The 16,074-nt window shown below is 41.8% G+C and overlaps 1 protein-coding gene across 8 annotated transcripts in view; it reads left to right on the top strand.

Annotated features, from left to right (window-relative positions):
- RBM44 (RNA binding motif protein 44) overlaps positions 1-16,074 on the top strand; it is a 53,898-nt gene that overhangs the window by 30,745 nt on the left and 7,079 nt on the right. For all 8 annotated transcript variants that reach the window (XM_061607727.1, XM_061607729.1, XM_061607728.1 and 5 more), the window contains 5 exons: positions 9,172-9,245; positions 9,333-9,406; positions 10,551-11,028; positions 12,186-12,331; positions 12,418-12,574. In XM_061607727.1, the coding sequence (XP_061463711.1) occupies positions 9,172-9,245; positions 9,333-9,406; positions 10,551-11,028; positions 12,186-12,331; positions 12,418-12,574 (929 nt within the window). The remainder of the gene's footprint in view (positions 1-9,171; positions 9,246-9,332; positions 9,407-10,550; positions 11,029-12,185; positions 12,332-12,417; positions 12,575-16,074) is intronic.

Here is a 16,074-nt window from a genome sequence, read left to right as displayed (position 1 = left end):
CTGAAGACAACAAGGAATTTTTTTATAACCAGCTGGACACGATCTTATCAGGGATACCTAAAGAAGATAAAATTATCCTCTTGGGCGATTTCAATGCAAGAGTCGGGCATGGTTTTGATTTATGGCCAGAAACCATTGGGAAAGAAGGAGTTGGTAATAGCAACCTGAATGGTATTCTAGTTCTGACTAAACGTGCAGAGCATAATCTTGTTATTAAAAACACACTCTTTCACCAGAAAAATAAATTTTAAACATCATGGAAGCACCCTCAGTCGCAACACTGGCATCTCCTGGATTACGCAATTGTCCATGCCAGAGATCGTCGTGATGTACTCCTCACTAGGTCCATGACGAGTGCTGATGACTGCTGGACAGATCACCAATTAATTCAATCCACTATGGCCATTAATATTGTTCCTCAACGTAGGCTCCAAGGAAGAAAACCAAAGCGTAATATGAACATCCATGCCCTTCAAGATCCTATTAAGCGAGCCTGCTTTCAAACAACTCTCAAGAAACATCTACCGACAGAACTGCCTGAAAACATTGAGGAATACTGCATTAAACTGAAGACATCCATTATTGCAGCATGTGAACAAACTATGGATACCAAACTAAGAAACATCAGGATTGGTTTGATGAGAAAGATAGTGAGATTGAACATATCATTGAAAAGAAAAGGAAAGCCTTCCAGATATGGCAAAAAGACATTAACTGTGCTGCTAAGAAAAAAATCTATGCCAGTGCAAAGGCTGAGGTCCAAAGAAGAACTAGAGAACTTAAGAATGCCTGGTGGATAAAGAAAGCTCAAGAAATGCAGCACTTTGCAGATGCTCTCAATGCATGGGGCTTTTTTAATGCCACAAAGGCCATCTAGACCAACAAATCATGGTACAAATCCGTTACGTTCAGTGGATAGTACCAAACTTCTTAAGGATAAAAAGTCTATCGCACTGCGCTGGAAAGAGTATTACCCTGACCTCCTTAATAGTAACTCTGTTGTGGCTGGTGAGGTCTTCTCGCAAATTTCACAACAACAAACTAGAGACAAGGTTGCAGTATCCCCTAATTTGGATGAAGTCGGTAAAGCCATCAATCAAATGAAGAACAACAAAGCTAGTGGACCTGATGGGATTCCTGCTGAAGTCTTTAAAGAAGGTGGGCCTGAATTTACACAACAACATAAGCTCATTGAAAAAATCTGGATGTGGGAGGAGATCCTGGAAGACTTATGGGATGCCATAATTATCACCTTTTTAAGAAGGGTGATAGAACAGATTGTGGGAACTATCAAGGTATCTCTCTTCTTGCTACTGCAGGTAAAATCCTTGCAAGGATCCTCGCAAATCGCCTCTTACTGATCTCAGAGGATGTCCTCCCAGAATCTCAAAATGGTTTCCGCCCTTCTAGGGGGACAGTGGACATGATCTTCATTGCACAACAGCTTCAAGAAAAATGCCGGGAGAAGAATTGACCTTTATATATGGCGTTTATTGATCTGACTTTGATACTGTGAATCGAACCACTCTCTGGACCGTCCTTCTGAAAACTGGATGCCCTGCTAAATTTGTGAATATTTTGCAACTCCTTCATGACAGCAACAGTTTTGGATAACAATGGCTTCATTATTTATTTATTTATTGAATTTATTAGTCGCCCATCTGGCTGGTTATCCAGCCACTCTGGGCGACGTACAAAATAAAACATGCAAATACATTTACATTAAAATATTTAAAATCTCAAATCAGAATAATAAAACCTAACTTTCAGAGTGATCCATTCAGAGTCGGATCAGGCGTAAAACAGGAATGTGTCATTGCTCCTACTTTATTTGCTATCTTCATTGCTGTGATTCTACACCTTATTGAGGGGAAACTTTCTACTGGTGTGGAAATAATATATCGAACAGATGGAAAGCTTTTTAATCTCAGTAGGCTGAAAGCAAAAAGTAATTAATGTCAACCTCTGTCGTAGAACTTCAATATGCCGATGATAATGTGGTCTCCGCACATTCAGAGAAAGATCTTCAAAGTATCCTAAATGTCTTTGCAGAAGCATATGGAAAGCTTAGACTCTCACTTAATATTAAAAAAACCAAAGTGCTTCATCAACAGGTGTGAACTAGTCCCTCTGTAGCACCATCAATCCAGCTTAATGGTGTGACGCTGGAGAACGTTGATCAATTCCCGTATCTTGGCAGCCATGTCTGTGTAAAAGCTGACATCGCTGCTGAAATTCAACATCGTCTGAGCTCTGAGAGTGCCACATTCTCCCGAATGAAGCATAGAGTGTTTGAGGATCGGGATATTCACAGGGAGACCAAAATGCTTATTTACAAAGCCATTGTACTGCCAACCTTACCAACCGCCTGTGAAACATGGACCATCTATAAATGCCACTCCCAACTTCTTGAATGATTCCACCAACGCTGCCTCCGGAAAATTCTGCAAATTACTTGGGAAGACAGACGCACTAATATTAGTGTTTTGGAAGAAGCAAAGACTACCAGTGTTGAAACAATGATCCTTCAACATCAACTTCGCTGGACTGTCCATGTTGTTCGAATGCCTGATCACCGTTTTCCAAAGCAGCTACTTTACTCCCAACATTAGGATGGAAAATGGAATATTGGTGGACAGCAAAAGAGGTTTAAAGATGTTCTTAAAGCGAATCTAAAAAAATGTAACATGAACATCAAGAACTGGGAAGTCTTGGCCCATGAACGTCCCAAATGGAGGTCGGCTATTATCAAAGGTGCTGTGGACTCGAAGAAGCACGAATACAGGGCGAACGGGACAAATGAGCCAAGCGGAAGGCATGTCAAACAAATCCTCATCTCAACCATCTTCCGTCTGGAAACCTATGTCTTCACTGTGGGAGGCTGTGTGGGTCCAGAACTGGCCTCCACAGTTACTTACTGACCCACTGTTAAAGACCTTATCTTGGAAGACAATCACACTCAGCCACGAGTGATCGCCAATGAATGACTGTCTTCAGATATGATCATGGCACCTACAGTCCCACCTGTGTGTACATTTACCTCTGTGCCATCTGTGGTTGTATTATTTGCATTGGTTTGCACCTGTGGTGCTGGAATCCTCATGCTGTGCCTGCTTTGGTTACCACCATACTTGCTGGCCTGCAATAGTAGAATCTTGATGTGTGTCTGCCTTTTGTTTTGACTCTAACACTTTGGGTTTTACCACCTCAGATGTCCATGGAAAGCCCACAAGCTGAACCTGAATGCAATTGTATTCTCCCCAATTTCAATTCCCCGCAACTGGTATTCAAAGGCATACTATAGGTGTTGGGAACCTCCCCCCACCTCATTGCTAGAATATTCCATTCACAGAGCATCTGACTCAGATGCTGGGATGGCAATTCAGTCTCCAGAGCCAACCTAGCCTTGGTTCCTTTTTCCAGTACCAAATTTTCAAAGATGAAATCCTTAAAAAGCCTTAATAGAATCAAAGGACAAATACAAAACAATGCCATCTGTTTTTAAAAGGAAGGACAGATGTCAGCCCAGACAATACTTTCATTCATACCATTTCCTTTGGACCCACAGATTCTTTTCTAGAGCAGAGACTATCCTGGAACAAGCCAAGGGACAACCCGTCACCATCAAGCCATGGTCCTCCCAGACTAGAGACGGCAGCAATTCTTGTACCATGCCAAGCTGTACTACTGGGCTCCCTAGACTGTAAGCTACAGCTGCTGGATATTGCTGTAGCACATGCCCCAAGAAAGGTTTCTTCTCAATCCAGGAGAAAGTGGACAGTACTTCATCTTTTTCATCATCCTCAAAGGACAGAAGCTGCAGGCAATCATAGACCAGAAACACTTTAGCAAGCACCTCAAATACCAGAAGTTCAAGATGGAGACTCTTTCCTCCATTCCAGAAGCCTTGCATCCTCAGAACATCCTCATATTAGTATGTCTCATGGAGGCTTATCTCCACATGCCAATTAGAATTATTGCTTGTTACCCAAATGTCTCCCAGTGACTTACAACATTGTTAACAACAAAGGAAATATACCATAAAACAACAATACCCCCCATGTTTATCCATATTTGGATGCCCTCATCTGGTCGAAATCCCTCCAGTAAGCCACTAAAACATCAGCATGCCTGAAGGACTATGGCTCCCTCATCAATTATGTGAAGAGCCACATTCAACTATCCTACCAGTTGCAGCCCCGATGAGCCCTAATAAAACACCTCAAGGGGCACCATTTCCCTTGCCTAGAAGGGATAGAGAAGATCTGGTACATCATGCAATCTCTAGCATCCAGTAGGTCATCAGACATCATGATGCTGGCATAGGCGTATGGGATGATGATTTTCTGTATAGGCCGACATCACTCCAGGCCCTCCTACCGCTATCAGGATATAGTGCACAGGCTTCTCAAGGAGAAGATGAGAATGTAACTTTTGAAAAGCAAATTGCCAATGTTTCGAGGAGGCATGATGTAGTAGTAATGGGGGATTTCAATTATCCCGATATCTGTTGGGAGACAAATTCTGCCAAACGCTGCCACTCCAATAAATTTCTGACTTGTGTTGCAGGTAACTTCCTCCGACAGAAAGTGGAGGAAGCAACCAGAGGATCAGCTATCCTGGACTTGATTCTAACCAATAGAGATGATTTGGTGGATGAAGTGGCAGTTACGGGAACTCTGGAGGGAAGTGACCACACCATACTTGAATTCTTGATTTTAACAGAAGTAAAAGCTGAGAGTAGCCATATGCGCACCCTGGACTTCAGGAAAGCTGATTTTAATAAACTCAGAACAATTGTAAGTACAGTTCCATGGCAAGCCACCCTAATGAGAAAAGGAGTCGAAGATGGGTCAGAGTTTCTAAAAAAGGAAATTCTAAAAGCACAATGGCAAGCAATTCCAACAAGGAAAAAAAAGGGGGGGGGGACAGCAGAAGAAGCCAATGTGGCTTCACAAAAAGCTTCGAGATGACCTGAAAACAAAAAAGGACACATACAGGAAGTGGAAAGAAGGCCAGGCCACAAAGGAGGAGTATAGGCAGGTATCACGGAATTGCCGGGATGGTGTCAGGAAAGCTAAAGCTGAAAATGAGTTGAGGCTAGCGAGGGATGCTAAAAGCAACAAAAAAGCTTTCTTCAGGTACATCCATAGTAAAAGACAGAGAAAAGAAATGGTGGCACAGCTACTCAATGAGGATGGCAAAATGATAACAGATGACAAAGAAAAGGCAGAAGTGCTCAATTCCTACTTTGGCTCAGTCTTCTCCCAAACAAGGGTCTATGACCCTCCCGGGAAACATGAAGTGGAAGGGTCAGGATTGGACCTTGAGATCAATAGACAAACGGTCAAGGAATACCTAATCACTTTGAATGAGTTCAAATCTCCAGGGCCCGATAAACTGCATCCTAGAGTATTGAAGGAACTGGCTGAAGAACTCTCAGAACTGCTCTCTATTATATTTGCGAAATCATGGAGGACCGGTGAAGTGCCAGATGACTGGAGGAGAGCTAATGTTGTCCCTGTCTTCAAAAAGGGCAAGCAGGAAGAACCGGGAAACTACAGACCAGTCAGCCTAACATCAATCCCTGGAAAAACTCTGGAGCAGATTATAAAGCAGTCAATCTGTAAGCACCTTGAAAGCAGTGCAGTGATTACTAGGAGCCAACATGGATTTATGAAGAACAAATCCTGCCAAACTAATCTTATCTCATTTTTTGATCAGGTAACCTCCCTTGTAGACCGTGGGAATGCTGTGGACATAATATATATCGACTTCAGCAAAGCTTTTGACAAAGTGCCCCATGATATTCTGATTAGCAAGCTAGCTAAATGTGGGCTGGATGGAATAACTATTAGATGGATCCACAGTTGGCTCCAGAATCAAACTCAAAGAGTGCTTATCAATGGTTCCTTCTCAAACTGGGCAGAAGGAATGAGTGGGGTACCACAGGGCTTGGTCCTGGGCCCAGTGCTCTTTAACATTTTTATTAAAGACTTGGATGAGGAGGTACAAAGCATGCTTATCAAATTTGCAGATGATACAAAATTGGGGCATAGCTAATACTGTGGAAGACAGAAACAAAATTCAAAGGGACCTTGATAGGCTGGAGCATTGGGCTGAAAATAACAGAATGAAATTCAACAGGGATAAATGTAAAGTTCTACACTTAGGAAAAAGTAACCAAATGCACAGTTATAAGATGGGGGATACTTGGCTCAGCAGTACGACATGTGAGAAGGATCTTGGAATTGTCGTTGATCACAAGCTGAATATGAGCCAACAGTGTGATGTGGCTGCAAAAAAGGCAAATGCTATATTAGGCTGCACTAACATAAGTATAGTTTCCAAATCTTGTGAAGTATTAGTTTCCCTCTATTCAGCACTGGTTAGGCCTCATCTTGAGTACTGCGTCCAGTTCTGGTCACCGCACTTCAAGAAAGATGCAGACAAACTGGAACAGGTTCAGAGGAGGGCAACAAGGATGATCATGGGACAGGAAACAAAGCCCTATGAGGAGAGACTGAAAGAACTGGGCATGTTTAGCCTGGAGAAGAGAAGACTGAGGGGAGATATGATAGCACTTTTCAAGTACATGAAAGGTTGTCACATAGAGGAGAGCCGGGATCTCTTCTCGGTCGTCCCAGAGTGCAGGACATGGAATAATGGGCTCAAGTTGCAGGAAGCCAGATTTCGACTGGACATCAGGAAAAACTTCCTAACTGTTAGAGCCATACGACAATGGAACCAATTACCTAGAGAGGTAGTGGGCTCTCAGCTGGACAGCCATCTGTCGGGAATGCTTTGATTTGGATTCCTGCATTGAGCAGGGTTGGACTCAATGGCCTTGTAGGCCCCTTCCAACTCTACTATTCTATGATTCTATGACTTCATCACCACATCCATCATCTGACTACCTGAAACAGTTCTTCCCCTGGTGGAATATATCATTCAAGCTAATCCAAGGAGTGCCAACCCTCACCACTGTGGATGGCAGCCTGATGCTGTGTTAAGATGACCAGGTGGTTTAGGGCATGTGGTCAGTCCCAGAAGTGAAGCGCAGCATCAGTGGGCTATAGCTACACGTGAACTGTGCCCTCTGGGCTTTTGCTCCCCTGATTTATTGCACCTGCATCTTCATTTGCACACACAATTACAAAACCACATCAACCAGGTCACTGCCTCTTTCTTGTCCTGGGCAGAATCCCATCTTCTCTCCCTGATGGTGGAACATATCAGTGGCATAACAAACACTACTGCAAACTGGCTCAGCCAGTAGCAAGTTCCTTCCAGGGGAACAGCAGTAGGATCAGGCTACTTCCTGTGTACTCCAAAGGTACTTCAGATGCCTGAGAAAGGGATATCACTAGGTAGTAGAGGAACTGCTTTGCATCCCAAAGTTCTCAGGTTTAATCCTTGGCATCTCCAGGCAGGCCTGTTTGAAACCCTGGAGATAGGCTGCCAGCTTTACAGAATCTAATGCTCTCTAATATCACTGAACTACATCATCTATGAACATGGAACATACTAGTTAGGGCTGATTGGAGTTTTACTCCAAAACTCACCCTAGCAGTGGTTCCTAGTGGTTCTGTAGACACATTTCTCCACAGCCCTCCTGGGGGCTGATATGGGGCTCAGCATCTTGAATCCTTTTGTTTTCCATCTGTGTTCTTATCAGCCTCCAGAGTCTGTCCTTCTGTCTGTTTAAGGGCTCTTGAACAGTTCAGCCACAGAATGGAACTGAGGCTCTAGTAGGGGAAGTGGAGTTACATCAGCTTCCTACTTAAGTTGCATGAAATAGCAGGAGGAATTATAACCTACTTGCATATCTCCTTACACCCAATAAAAAGAAACCTTCACAGTAAATATCACTGTTGAGTTCCGGTGTGTTCTCAGGGGCATGTGTAGCCTCTCTTTGGCAACAGGCTTTTCCAAAACTCTTAGCCCTGTGAATTTCTAAGCCTTCCATGTTTTTCTTTAAAACTGGATACTCCTTGATGTTCCATTGAAACAAACAGTGATACTAAACAGTTCAGAAGTTTTTAACCCTCACATAGACTATGGGGCACTTTTTGGCCCTGGTGCACTTTTCATTGTGTAATTTAGACATACTTAGACCTACGGGGATTGTAACAAATTTTAATCTACAATGTCCTCAAATTTCAGCCAATTACCGCTTACCATTTTCCTTCTGGAAACAAACACCACTGGAGTCCAAAAATGTCCTAGAAGCCCTGGGGCAAATATCTGCCTTGTATTATGTAAGTTACACATGAGTAGACCTACAGGCTTTACCTTCTAGGTGATTGTTATAAACACATACAACATCCCAAAATTTCAGCCAGTTACCACTTACCATTTTCCTTCTGAAAACAGAAAAAACCAGCACTGGGGTCCAAAACTACATCAGAAATTGTGTTTACTCAGTATGCATGTAGAAGGGGCCAACGTATACTGCTTAGAAAAATTCTGCCGCCTCTGAATAAGTGGGGTTTTTTTGCTCAAGGTGCTTTGGTAGTGTCACGCACACTTGTGGTGACCGAAAAAGGGGAGGGGGTCTCTTGGGAACAAAGTGACCCCATCCTTCCATTGGAAATCTCATTGGGGTCCAAATATATCCCAAAGTTAGCCAGTGTTATTTTTTTCCTGGGTCTGCATGAGGATCAAACACTTTTCATTTTTATGTTGAAGTTTAAAACATCTCAATGCTTTTTTTAAATTATAAATATACCTTGTACCTAGCAGACCATGATTATTGTTCCCTGTAATAAATGTTATGTTGTCAATTTTTTAATTTTTTTTCTAACTGGTTCTAGTGTCCAGCCCTACATCAATACAGAAAATACATCAATTTTTTAAAAGAGAAAATGGTTTAAGAATTCTGTCTAATATTCTAATGTGTGTTCTGATCCTGCTTTTTAGTCTTATTGCAGGAGCTTAGATTTGAACTGTAAAAATAGGGCAAAGGAATATTGTTAAAGTCTTGGTGATGAGTCCTTAATATTCTGTGAAACTTACCTAGTGTATTACCATAAAAATAATTCTAGAAGGGATGTTATTCTTAATGGTTTCTGAATGCCTTTTCTGTCCTCAGTATTGATGCTTTATGTAGATGATATTTGTTCTTTTTACAAAGTGCTCATTTACACGTTCTTTTTTCTACTCTTCTAGAAACACACACTATAAAAGACACCAAAAAGAACTATCGTGTGTATATTGCCAGTTTAGGTCCCTTAGTGTCAGAAGTAAGTTGACATGATTAAATATAACAATTTATTTCATTTGGTCCTACTTTCAACATGTTATAATGAAAGTCTTTTTGTCTATTTCAGGTTGATCTATGGCTTCATTTCCAGAAGTATAATGTTTCTGAGATTTCCATTTGTGAGTATTCTGCCAATTGCAGGTAGGTATAATGTACTGCCTTTTTTTAACTTGTGTGATTTTATAACAGAAGTATGTTTAAGGAAATACTTTCACTATGAATTGATTATTTGTAGAATCCTAGGGCACAATCTGTCACCATAAGGCTCAGACAAGCCTCTTTTCCTACTAGCCTTTGGCCTATTATGAGCACAATAAGGGCTGTAGCTCAGTGGTAGAGTGTCTGTTTTGCATGCAGAAGGTCTCAGGCTCAATCCTAGCATCTCCAGATAGAGCTGAGAGAGATTCCCTACCTGAAATCCTGGAGAGCTGCTGCCAGTCAGTGTACACAATACTGAACTAGATGGACCAATGATCTGACTTGGTATAAGGTAGCTTCCTATGATTCTAACAACAAGGCACAGCTATTACCTGGTCTGGTATGCTGGTGGATGCTTTCCATTTGCCAATCCAAAGGAAGCAAAAGTAGAGGCAAAGCCTCAAAGTAGTACTAAAAAACTCTTTATCATATAAAAACAGCCCTAATAAAACCATAACATTCCCAGTGAACTTTGGTTGGTTACAGTCTTTCTAGGGGGCACTCAGAGAACAAACATTAGAACTAAGTCTAAATAAATAAATAAATAAATAATGCAGATAGATATAAGCATAGGCATTAATTACAACAGAGAAATTCATGAAAAAAATCATGCATGGAATGAAAACTTCAACTCATCATACTAAAAACTGACATAAATCACACCAAATGTTCTTGTTATGTACTGCAAAATATAATTTTTTAAAGCTCTAAATTTCTCATTGAAAAACAGTGTGAAACCCTTTATGTGCATGCATCATTAAACAAAATAAACATGATTATATAATATATGGACCATGTGCACAGTCTGCTCCTACTCAGAGCTCAAGCCGTATGTACATGCCCTTAATAGAAGAAAAAGATGGCTAGACTACATATAGGAGCTGTACATAGATCTTTTGAGTGCAGATAATGCTTGTCAAAGTTGCCAAGGGCCTGATGTGAGAGCAAGCAAGGAAAATGACTTAGTTGATCTTTGTATATAGGACACTGGATCACGACCCAAACTTTCTGGCAGGAATTAGTTCCGAGTTGGATACGTCAAAATTTTTCAATTTTTCTTAATTTTGATGCATCTTTTTTATTCCAGATACGCTTTCCTTAGTTTTAAAACAGCCAGTGATGCAAAGCTGGCAGTGAAAGAAATGAATGAGAGAGAAATAAAGGGAAAAGCAATAAAGATCCAGCTTGTAAAGGCTGCAGATGAAAACACAGTCCCCGATTATCAGAGTTATGTGAAACAACATGAAAACCAAAGACCACATTATAATAATGAAAACAATATTGAATATAGAAAGAATGGTGATGTGATGTTTAAAGCACCTGCTTCTGCCTCAGCTACTCGCAAAGTGTCTTCTGGTGTTCCTTTCTGTTCAAAAGGGCCCAATCTCTCCAAAGGTTCTTCCAAGTCATCTTTCCCTGTTTTGGCTTTGGCAAGTGTTCCTAGGCCTGTCTTGGACTCTTCAAAGATGTCCCTTTGTGCTCCAGCTCCCTGCAAACTACCCAACCCTGATGTCAAATCCTCTAAACTGTCGCCAAAAGATACAGACATTGAAATTGATCAAGAGGTAACGTTTTGCATGTCAAAACACATTTTAAAGCATTATGAATACATTTTTTTGTAAGGGTCAGTGCTTAACTCAGTACTTAGATCCAATGCAAGCTATATTGTGCGCACTGTTCTGGAGCAAACTTTCCCCTGCTGGACCTAACCAGTGGTTAACTTATTCCAGCACCACCATTAACCACACTGTTAAGGTTGGTATCAGGAGGATGCAGGGGTTGCTGGTGCCTTCCATGTCTCTTCATTCCCAACCTGACCATGGGCGGGCCAGAAGTGATGAGAGTGTAGTGATGCTGGAAAGCTCGCCAGACACTCCCTGTGTCTGCATAAAAGGCAAAATGCTGCAACAGCAGAGAGAGGTCCCAGTATATAGAAAAAGAGAGAATGGATGGAAATTGAAGGATTTACAGGCTGTAGAGCAGGGGAAATGAACTAGAGAAAATAGATAGGAGTCAGATTACAAGGAGAGAGAAAGGCACAGGGAAGGGTAAGAAAAGAGGTCTGGGTTAGTAAGCCCAGTGGCGAGAGATGGGAAGGGAACTACTACAGTACAGAAAACCTTTGCGGCTGTAGGTAGGGAATGTTGCACTATGGAAAATAGGCTAGCTTATGGGTCCTGGAATGAGAAGGGTACCTGTGTCCAAGTAGTGAAGGATACACCATCAGGCACTCCTGACAGGAAAATATAGCCTGGGGACCTTAAGGAGCACAATTCTGACAGTTGGTTTCACATCCAAGATTAAAAGAGACTTGGTTAGCTCTTAACTGCAGTTAACATTGGTGCCAATGTACAGTTACCATGATTAGACCTGGTGGGCATAATTTGCTCTTCAGAAAGCATAGAATTGGGGAGGGATAGATGCCTCCTGACCACCTATCCATGCTTAAATAGTTGAGACTGCTGCTTTTTGAACAGCACTTGTGTGTAAAGGCCCTCTTTCAGCAATTCTGCATGAGATTATGTGTGAGTAGAGGCTTCCACTCCTGTGTCTGCAAAGTTCTGCACATGCAGTGGGAAGCATGTGCAGACTGTTCCTTAACATGGTATTAGACATTTGTTTCCATTTTAGCTTTCTGTAGATAGAATAGTTCTTGAATACAAGTGCAATTAGATTTTGCCCCCTTGCTTTGTCTGTTAAGTAGTTGATAATGTCTACTCAGGATATTGCAGATGGCCTCTTGCCATTGGGCTCCGTACAGTTTACTCCAAATCCATCCACTACCTTTATACCACCAAACACATTAAACTTGAGAAGCTTCCGTAAAGTGGTGAAGAAGTTGGAAGAACTACATCCAGAAGTTCACAGGCAAGTATATTATTCAAAGGCGGAATTCAGAGGAATATATGTACTGAACTTCTCTTGGAGGCTCTCATCTCTCTCTCTCTTTTTAGAGACAATATTTTGGATGCTTTGGTAGAGATAAAAGAAAATAAGGGTTTGCTTAGTGGCTTACCCCTTAGCACTATTGTGCAAATGACCTCATCACTTCTGAAGAAGAGATTTGGATGCAAGTTTGAGGAAAAGCAAAATAATCTGAGAAATAAACCGGTGAGCACCTAAACTACCTTGAAATTATAACACTGTGTATATCTTAATACAGCCACTCTTGTGGCTGTATAATTTGGCAAATATCTTCCTCTGAATAATAATGAATTTTTAATGTTTAGGCCTACTGCATTTTAAATTGCACCTTAAAATGAAATATACTTGGAAGCAAATCCCATTGAATTCAGTGCAACTTAATGCTTTGAAAGTGATTTAGCATCAGGGTGTAAGGCTAGCCTTGGACACAATTAGTTTTGTGTGCCACTGTTTTTATGTAACTTCTACTCATGAGCCAGATGTTATATTTAAACACATTTTTTAAAATATGCTTTTAGTACCAGCCACTTTGTTTGATCTTAAATAGCTACACAAGATTCTTATGTGGATCAGGGCTGTGGGAAGAGTTTTAAACACTTTCTTCCTTGCACCATTCTTCTACCCAAAAGTAGAAGTCTTCTCTCTCATCCCCACCCTCACCCACCCCCAAAAAGTGCTATCTGCATTAAATGGCATTTGAGGGAGGATGAACCTTGATGGGGTAACCTTGTTGTGAAAATGTGCCATTGTCTTGATCTGGCTGAGGTGCTCCCACAAGATGACCTAATAAAGGCATTGCCGTAGTGTGGATTTGAGAAAAAGAAAGTGGCCAGTGCTAAGCATGCTTTTGAAAACAGTGCTTAAAATAATGTGTAGTTTGGCCCTAAGATTGCTGCCAATAGTCACTGATGAAAGCAGTGCTGTAGGTTATTTTTTATAAAAATTAAATCTGATTGCAGGACCTGTGCAGACAACTATGCAGAATGCACAGCAGTTTTCAAATGCAAACAGCATCTAGTACATGCTTCTTGGAATGTTGTTCTGATTTGCACTGTCCTTCTGAGGATTTGTCTACTCTAGCATACTAGAGACAGGGAGAGTTATATTTCTTTCTTTCTTTTGTTTTTGTGCAACATCACATATGGGGTTCTGCACCTGCACAGAGCAAAATTCAGAAATTTCTAGAGCCAGGCTGGCATCTGAGTAGGAAGTCTGCCCCCACCTTCTGTGCATGCTTAAAGGAGCATGGTCCCCACTTCCCCTCTCGTTCCCCATGTCCTTGTTCTGCTCCTTGTTCAAGTTGGTCCAATCCCCTTTTCAAAGTCTCTGTTTGTTCCTCCTATTTATCATCCTTTCCATTTTGCATTTTGTTTTAGAATGACTCATGGTTGCAAAAGCATAAATGGTGGTCCATATTCGTAAGGATCTCAACTTTTTTGTTGGGCAATTAGTTAAAAATTTTGGTGGTTCTGCAGCATATGTCTTAAGATGGGGGTAGGCAACCTTTCTGGCTCCCTGGGCCAGACCACTGTCAAGATAGTCTTCGTGGGTCAAATTTAACAGGTCAGCAGAGCCATCCACCTGTCAGTCACATGACATAACATCAGATGATTTGATGCTTTGAAGTTTCAAAGCAAGCTTGGTTCTCCCACCCACCAGCTGATGGGCTGGGAAGATAAAGCCTGCTTTCTGATGGGTGTGGGGAATTGCCTTGCTCCTGGAAGGAAATGTGATTTCCCTAGAAAGCACTGCTAAAACATGTGTTTCTTTCCTCCATTTTAACAGCAGTTGCAGTGGAAAATGCTTCTCGCTTCTGGAGGAAAGTGCACCCCATCACCTATCACTGATGGTTTGCCCTGAAATTCCAGGCAGGATTGAGCTCCGTGGCCATCAGCTGACGTGCAGGGAGTTCAGTCCTGCTTTTTGCTGGGATCAGTTGTGTGAGCAGCTGATCCAGCCACCTGCCTTACAGCTGGTGTCATATATAGTGTTAGGTGTGGGACAGGTGCATGTGGTTTTGGGAAAACCGCCTCACAGGCCAAATGGTGAGGCCTGGCAGGCCAAATATGAACATAAGAAGAACTCTGCTTGATCAAAACATCCTGTTTCCTGCATTGGCTAGGCAGATGTCTATGGAGAGCTCATGGAATAGCACTCTCTCACTGTGCTGTTATTGTTGCTCCCTAGCAAGAAGTGTTCAGAGGCATACCACCTCTAATACTGAAAGTACCATAAAGGCATTGGTAGTCTCATCCTCCATAAATTTGTCTAAACCCCTTTTTAAAGCCATCCTACATCTTTTAGTAGTTAATTCCATAGTTTTAAATATGTGCTGTGTGAAGAAGTACTTTTTTTGGTCTTAATCATTCAGCTTCATTAGATGGCCCCAGGGTTCTGGTATTATGAGAGCAGGAGAAAAACTCTTGTTATTTCCGCAATGGCTGTCTGTATTCAGGTTCAGTTGGTTCTCTTATACTCCCCATGACATTTTTTTAATAAGAGGAAGGTATGTAGGGTTCTTCTGGTCTAAGACTGAGTCATGATAGACATAGTTAGCATGGTGTCCTGTTAAAGGAGATAAAGCCAAATAGGACTCCTGCCTAGCTCAGTCCTAACTTGTAACTGGTAGATTATATACCCCACACACAAGGATCTACAATTTTGGATGGTCTTACTAGCCATTCCAAAAACTTGTCGTCATGTACCTCCCTCCCTCCTGCCTTGTGCCTCCACCTAGCAATAGCCGAGGAAGCCCTTTTAGCCTTTCTTGTGGGAAAGACATGTGGGAAATGTGCTGACCTCAGCTAATGCTGGGTTGTGCCATACAGAGCATTCAACTGAGGAACAGTGCCTCTCCATGCAGTAAAGGAGGGAGCCTGTTTGGGTCCTGCATGGCCAAAGTGCCCCAGGAGCATTCACAACACAGCTGCCTTCCTCTCAACCCTACATCTGGGGGAAGGAGTGAGGATTGCCACATAACTTCTGGGATGATCCCTGGCTACCTCTGCAGCTTCAAAGTGTGAGAAGGCTGGTTACTCACATTCAAAGGGCAACACCACTCAGAGGTGTGTAAATGTTGAATCCTGCTTAAAATTTCACTCAACACTGTTGTGTGTTCTGCTAACATCATTGAATGTTGTCCTACTAAGGATGGGCAAGAAATTCAATTCATCTTGCATTTCAATTTGAATCTTATCAAATTCACACTTTCTGAAACAATATTCACTAATAGGCAAAAAACCTTGCAGTTTAAGAATGTACCTATAGCCCACAGCTATTTCTATCAAACTTTAAAAAGCAGGGAAATTGGGCAGCTATAGTGAATGCACCAGGGGAGCAGGAGACCTGAACCCTGTACTGTCCTACAGATTTATAGAAATGCAAACACCATTTGGGTTGGTCTTTCACAGTCCAACTGTGAGATGGGATCCTGTGCAAGTTAGCACCAGCAGTAACAGAAATAGTTCAGCAGTGTATTTTAAATGTTATATTACCATCAAGAATACCTTTAGTTTTACAAGAGGGTCATGGCTTAGTGGCAGAGAACAAGCTTTGCATGCAAAAGTCCCCACATTCAATACCCAGCATCTCCAATTAGGGCTGGGAGAGATCCTTATCTGAAACCTTGTCAGTCAGTACTGAGCTATTGTTATAGGAGAAGGCATTAAAAGGATCTTATTCTCAAC

Source organism: Rhineura floridana, chromosome 2 (assembly GCF_030035675.1).
Source record: "Rhineura floridana isolate rRhiFlo1 chromosome 2, rRhiFlo1.hap2, whole genome shotgun sequence".
Taxonomy (NCBI): domain Eukaryota; kingdom Metazoa; phylum Chordata; class Lepidosauria; order Squamata; family Rhineuridae; genus Rhineura; species Rhineura floridana.
This window is presented reverse-complemented; position numbering and strand designations above follow the sequence as displayed.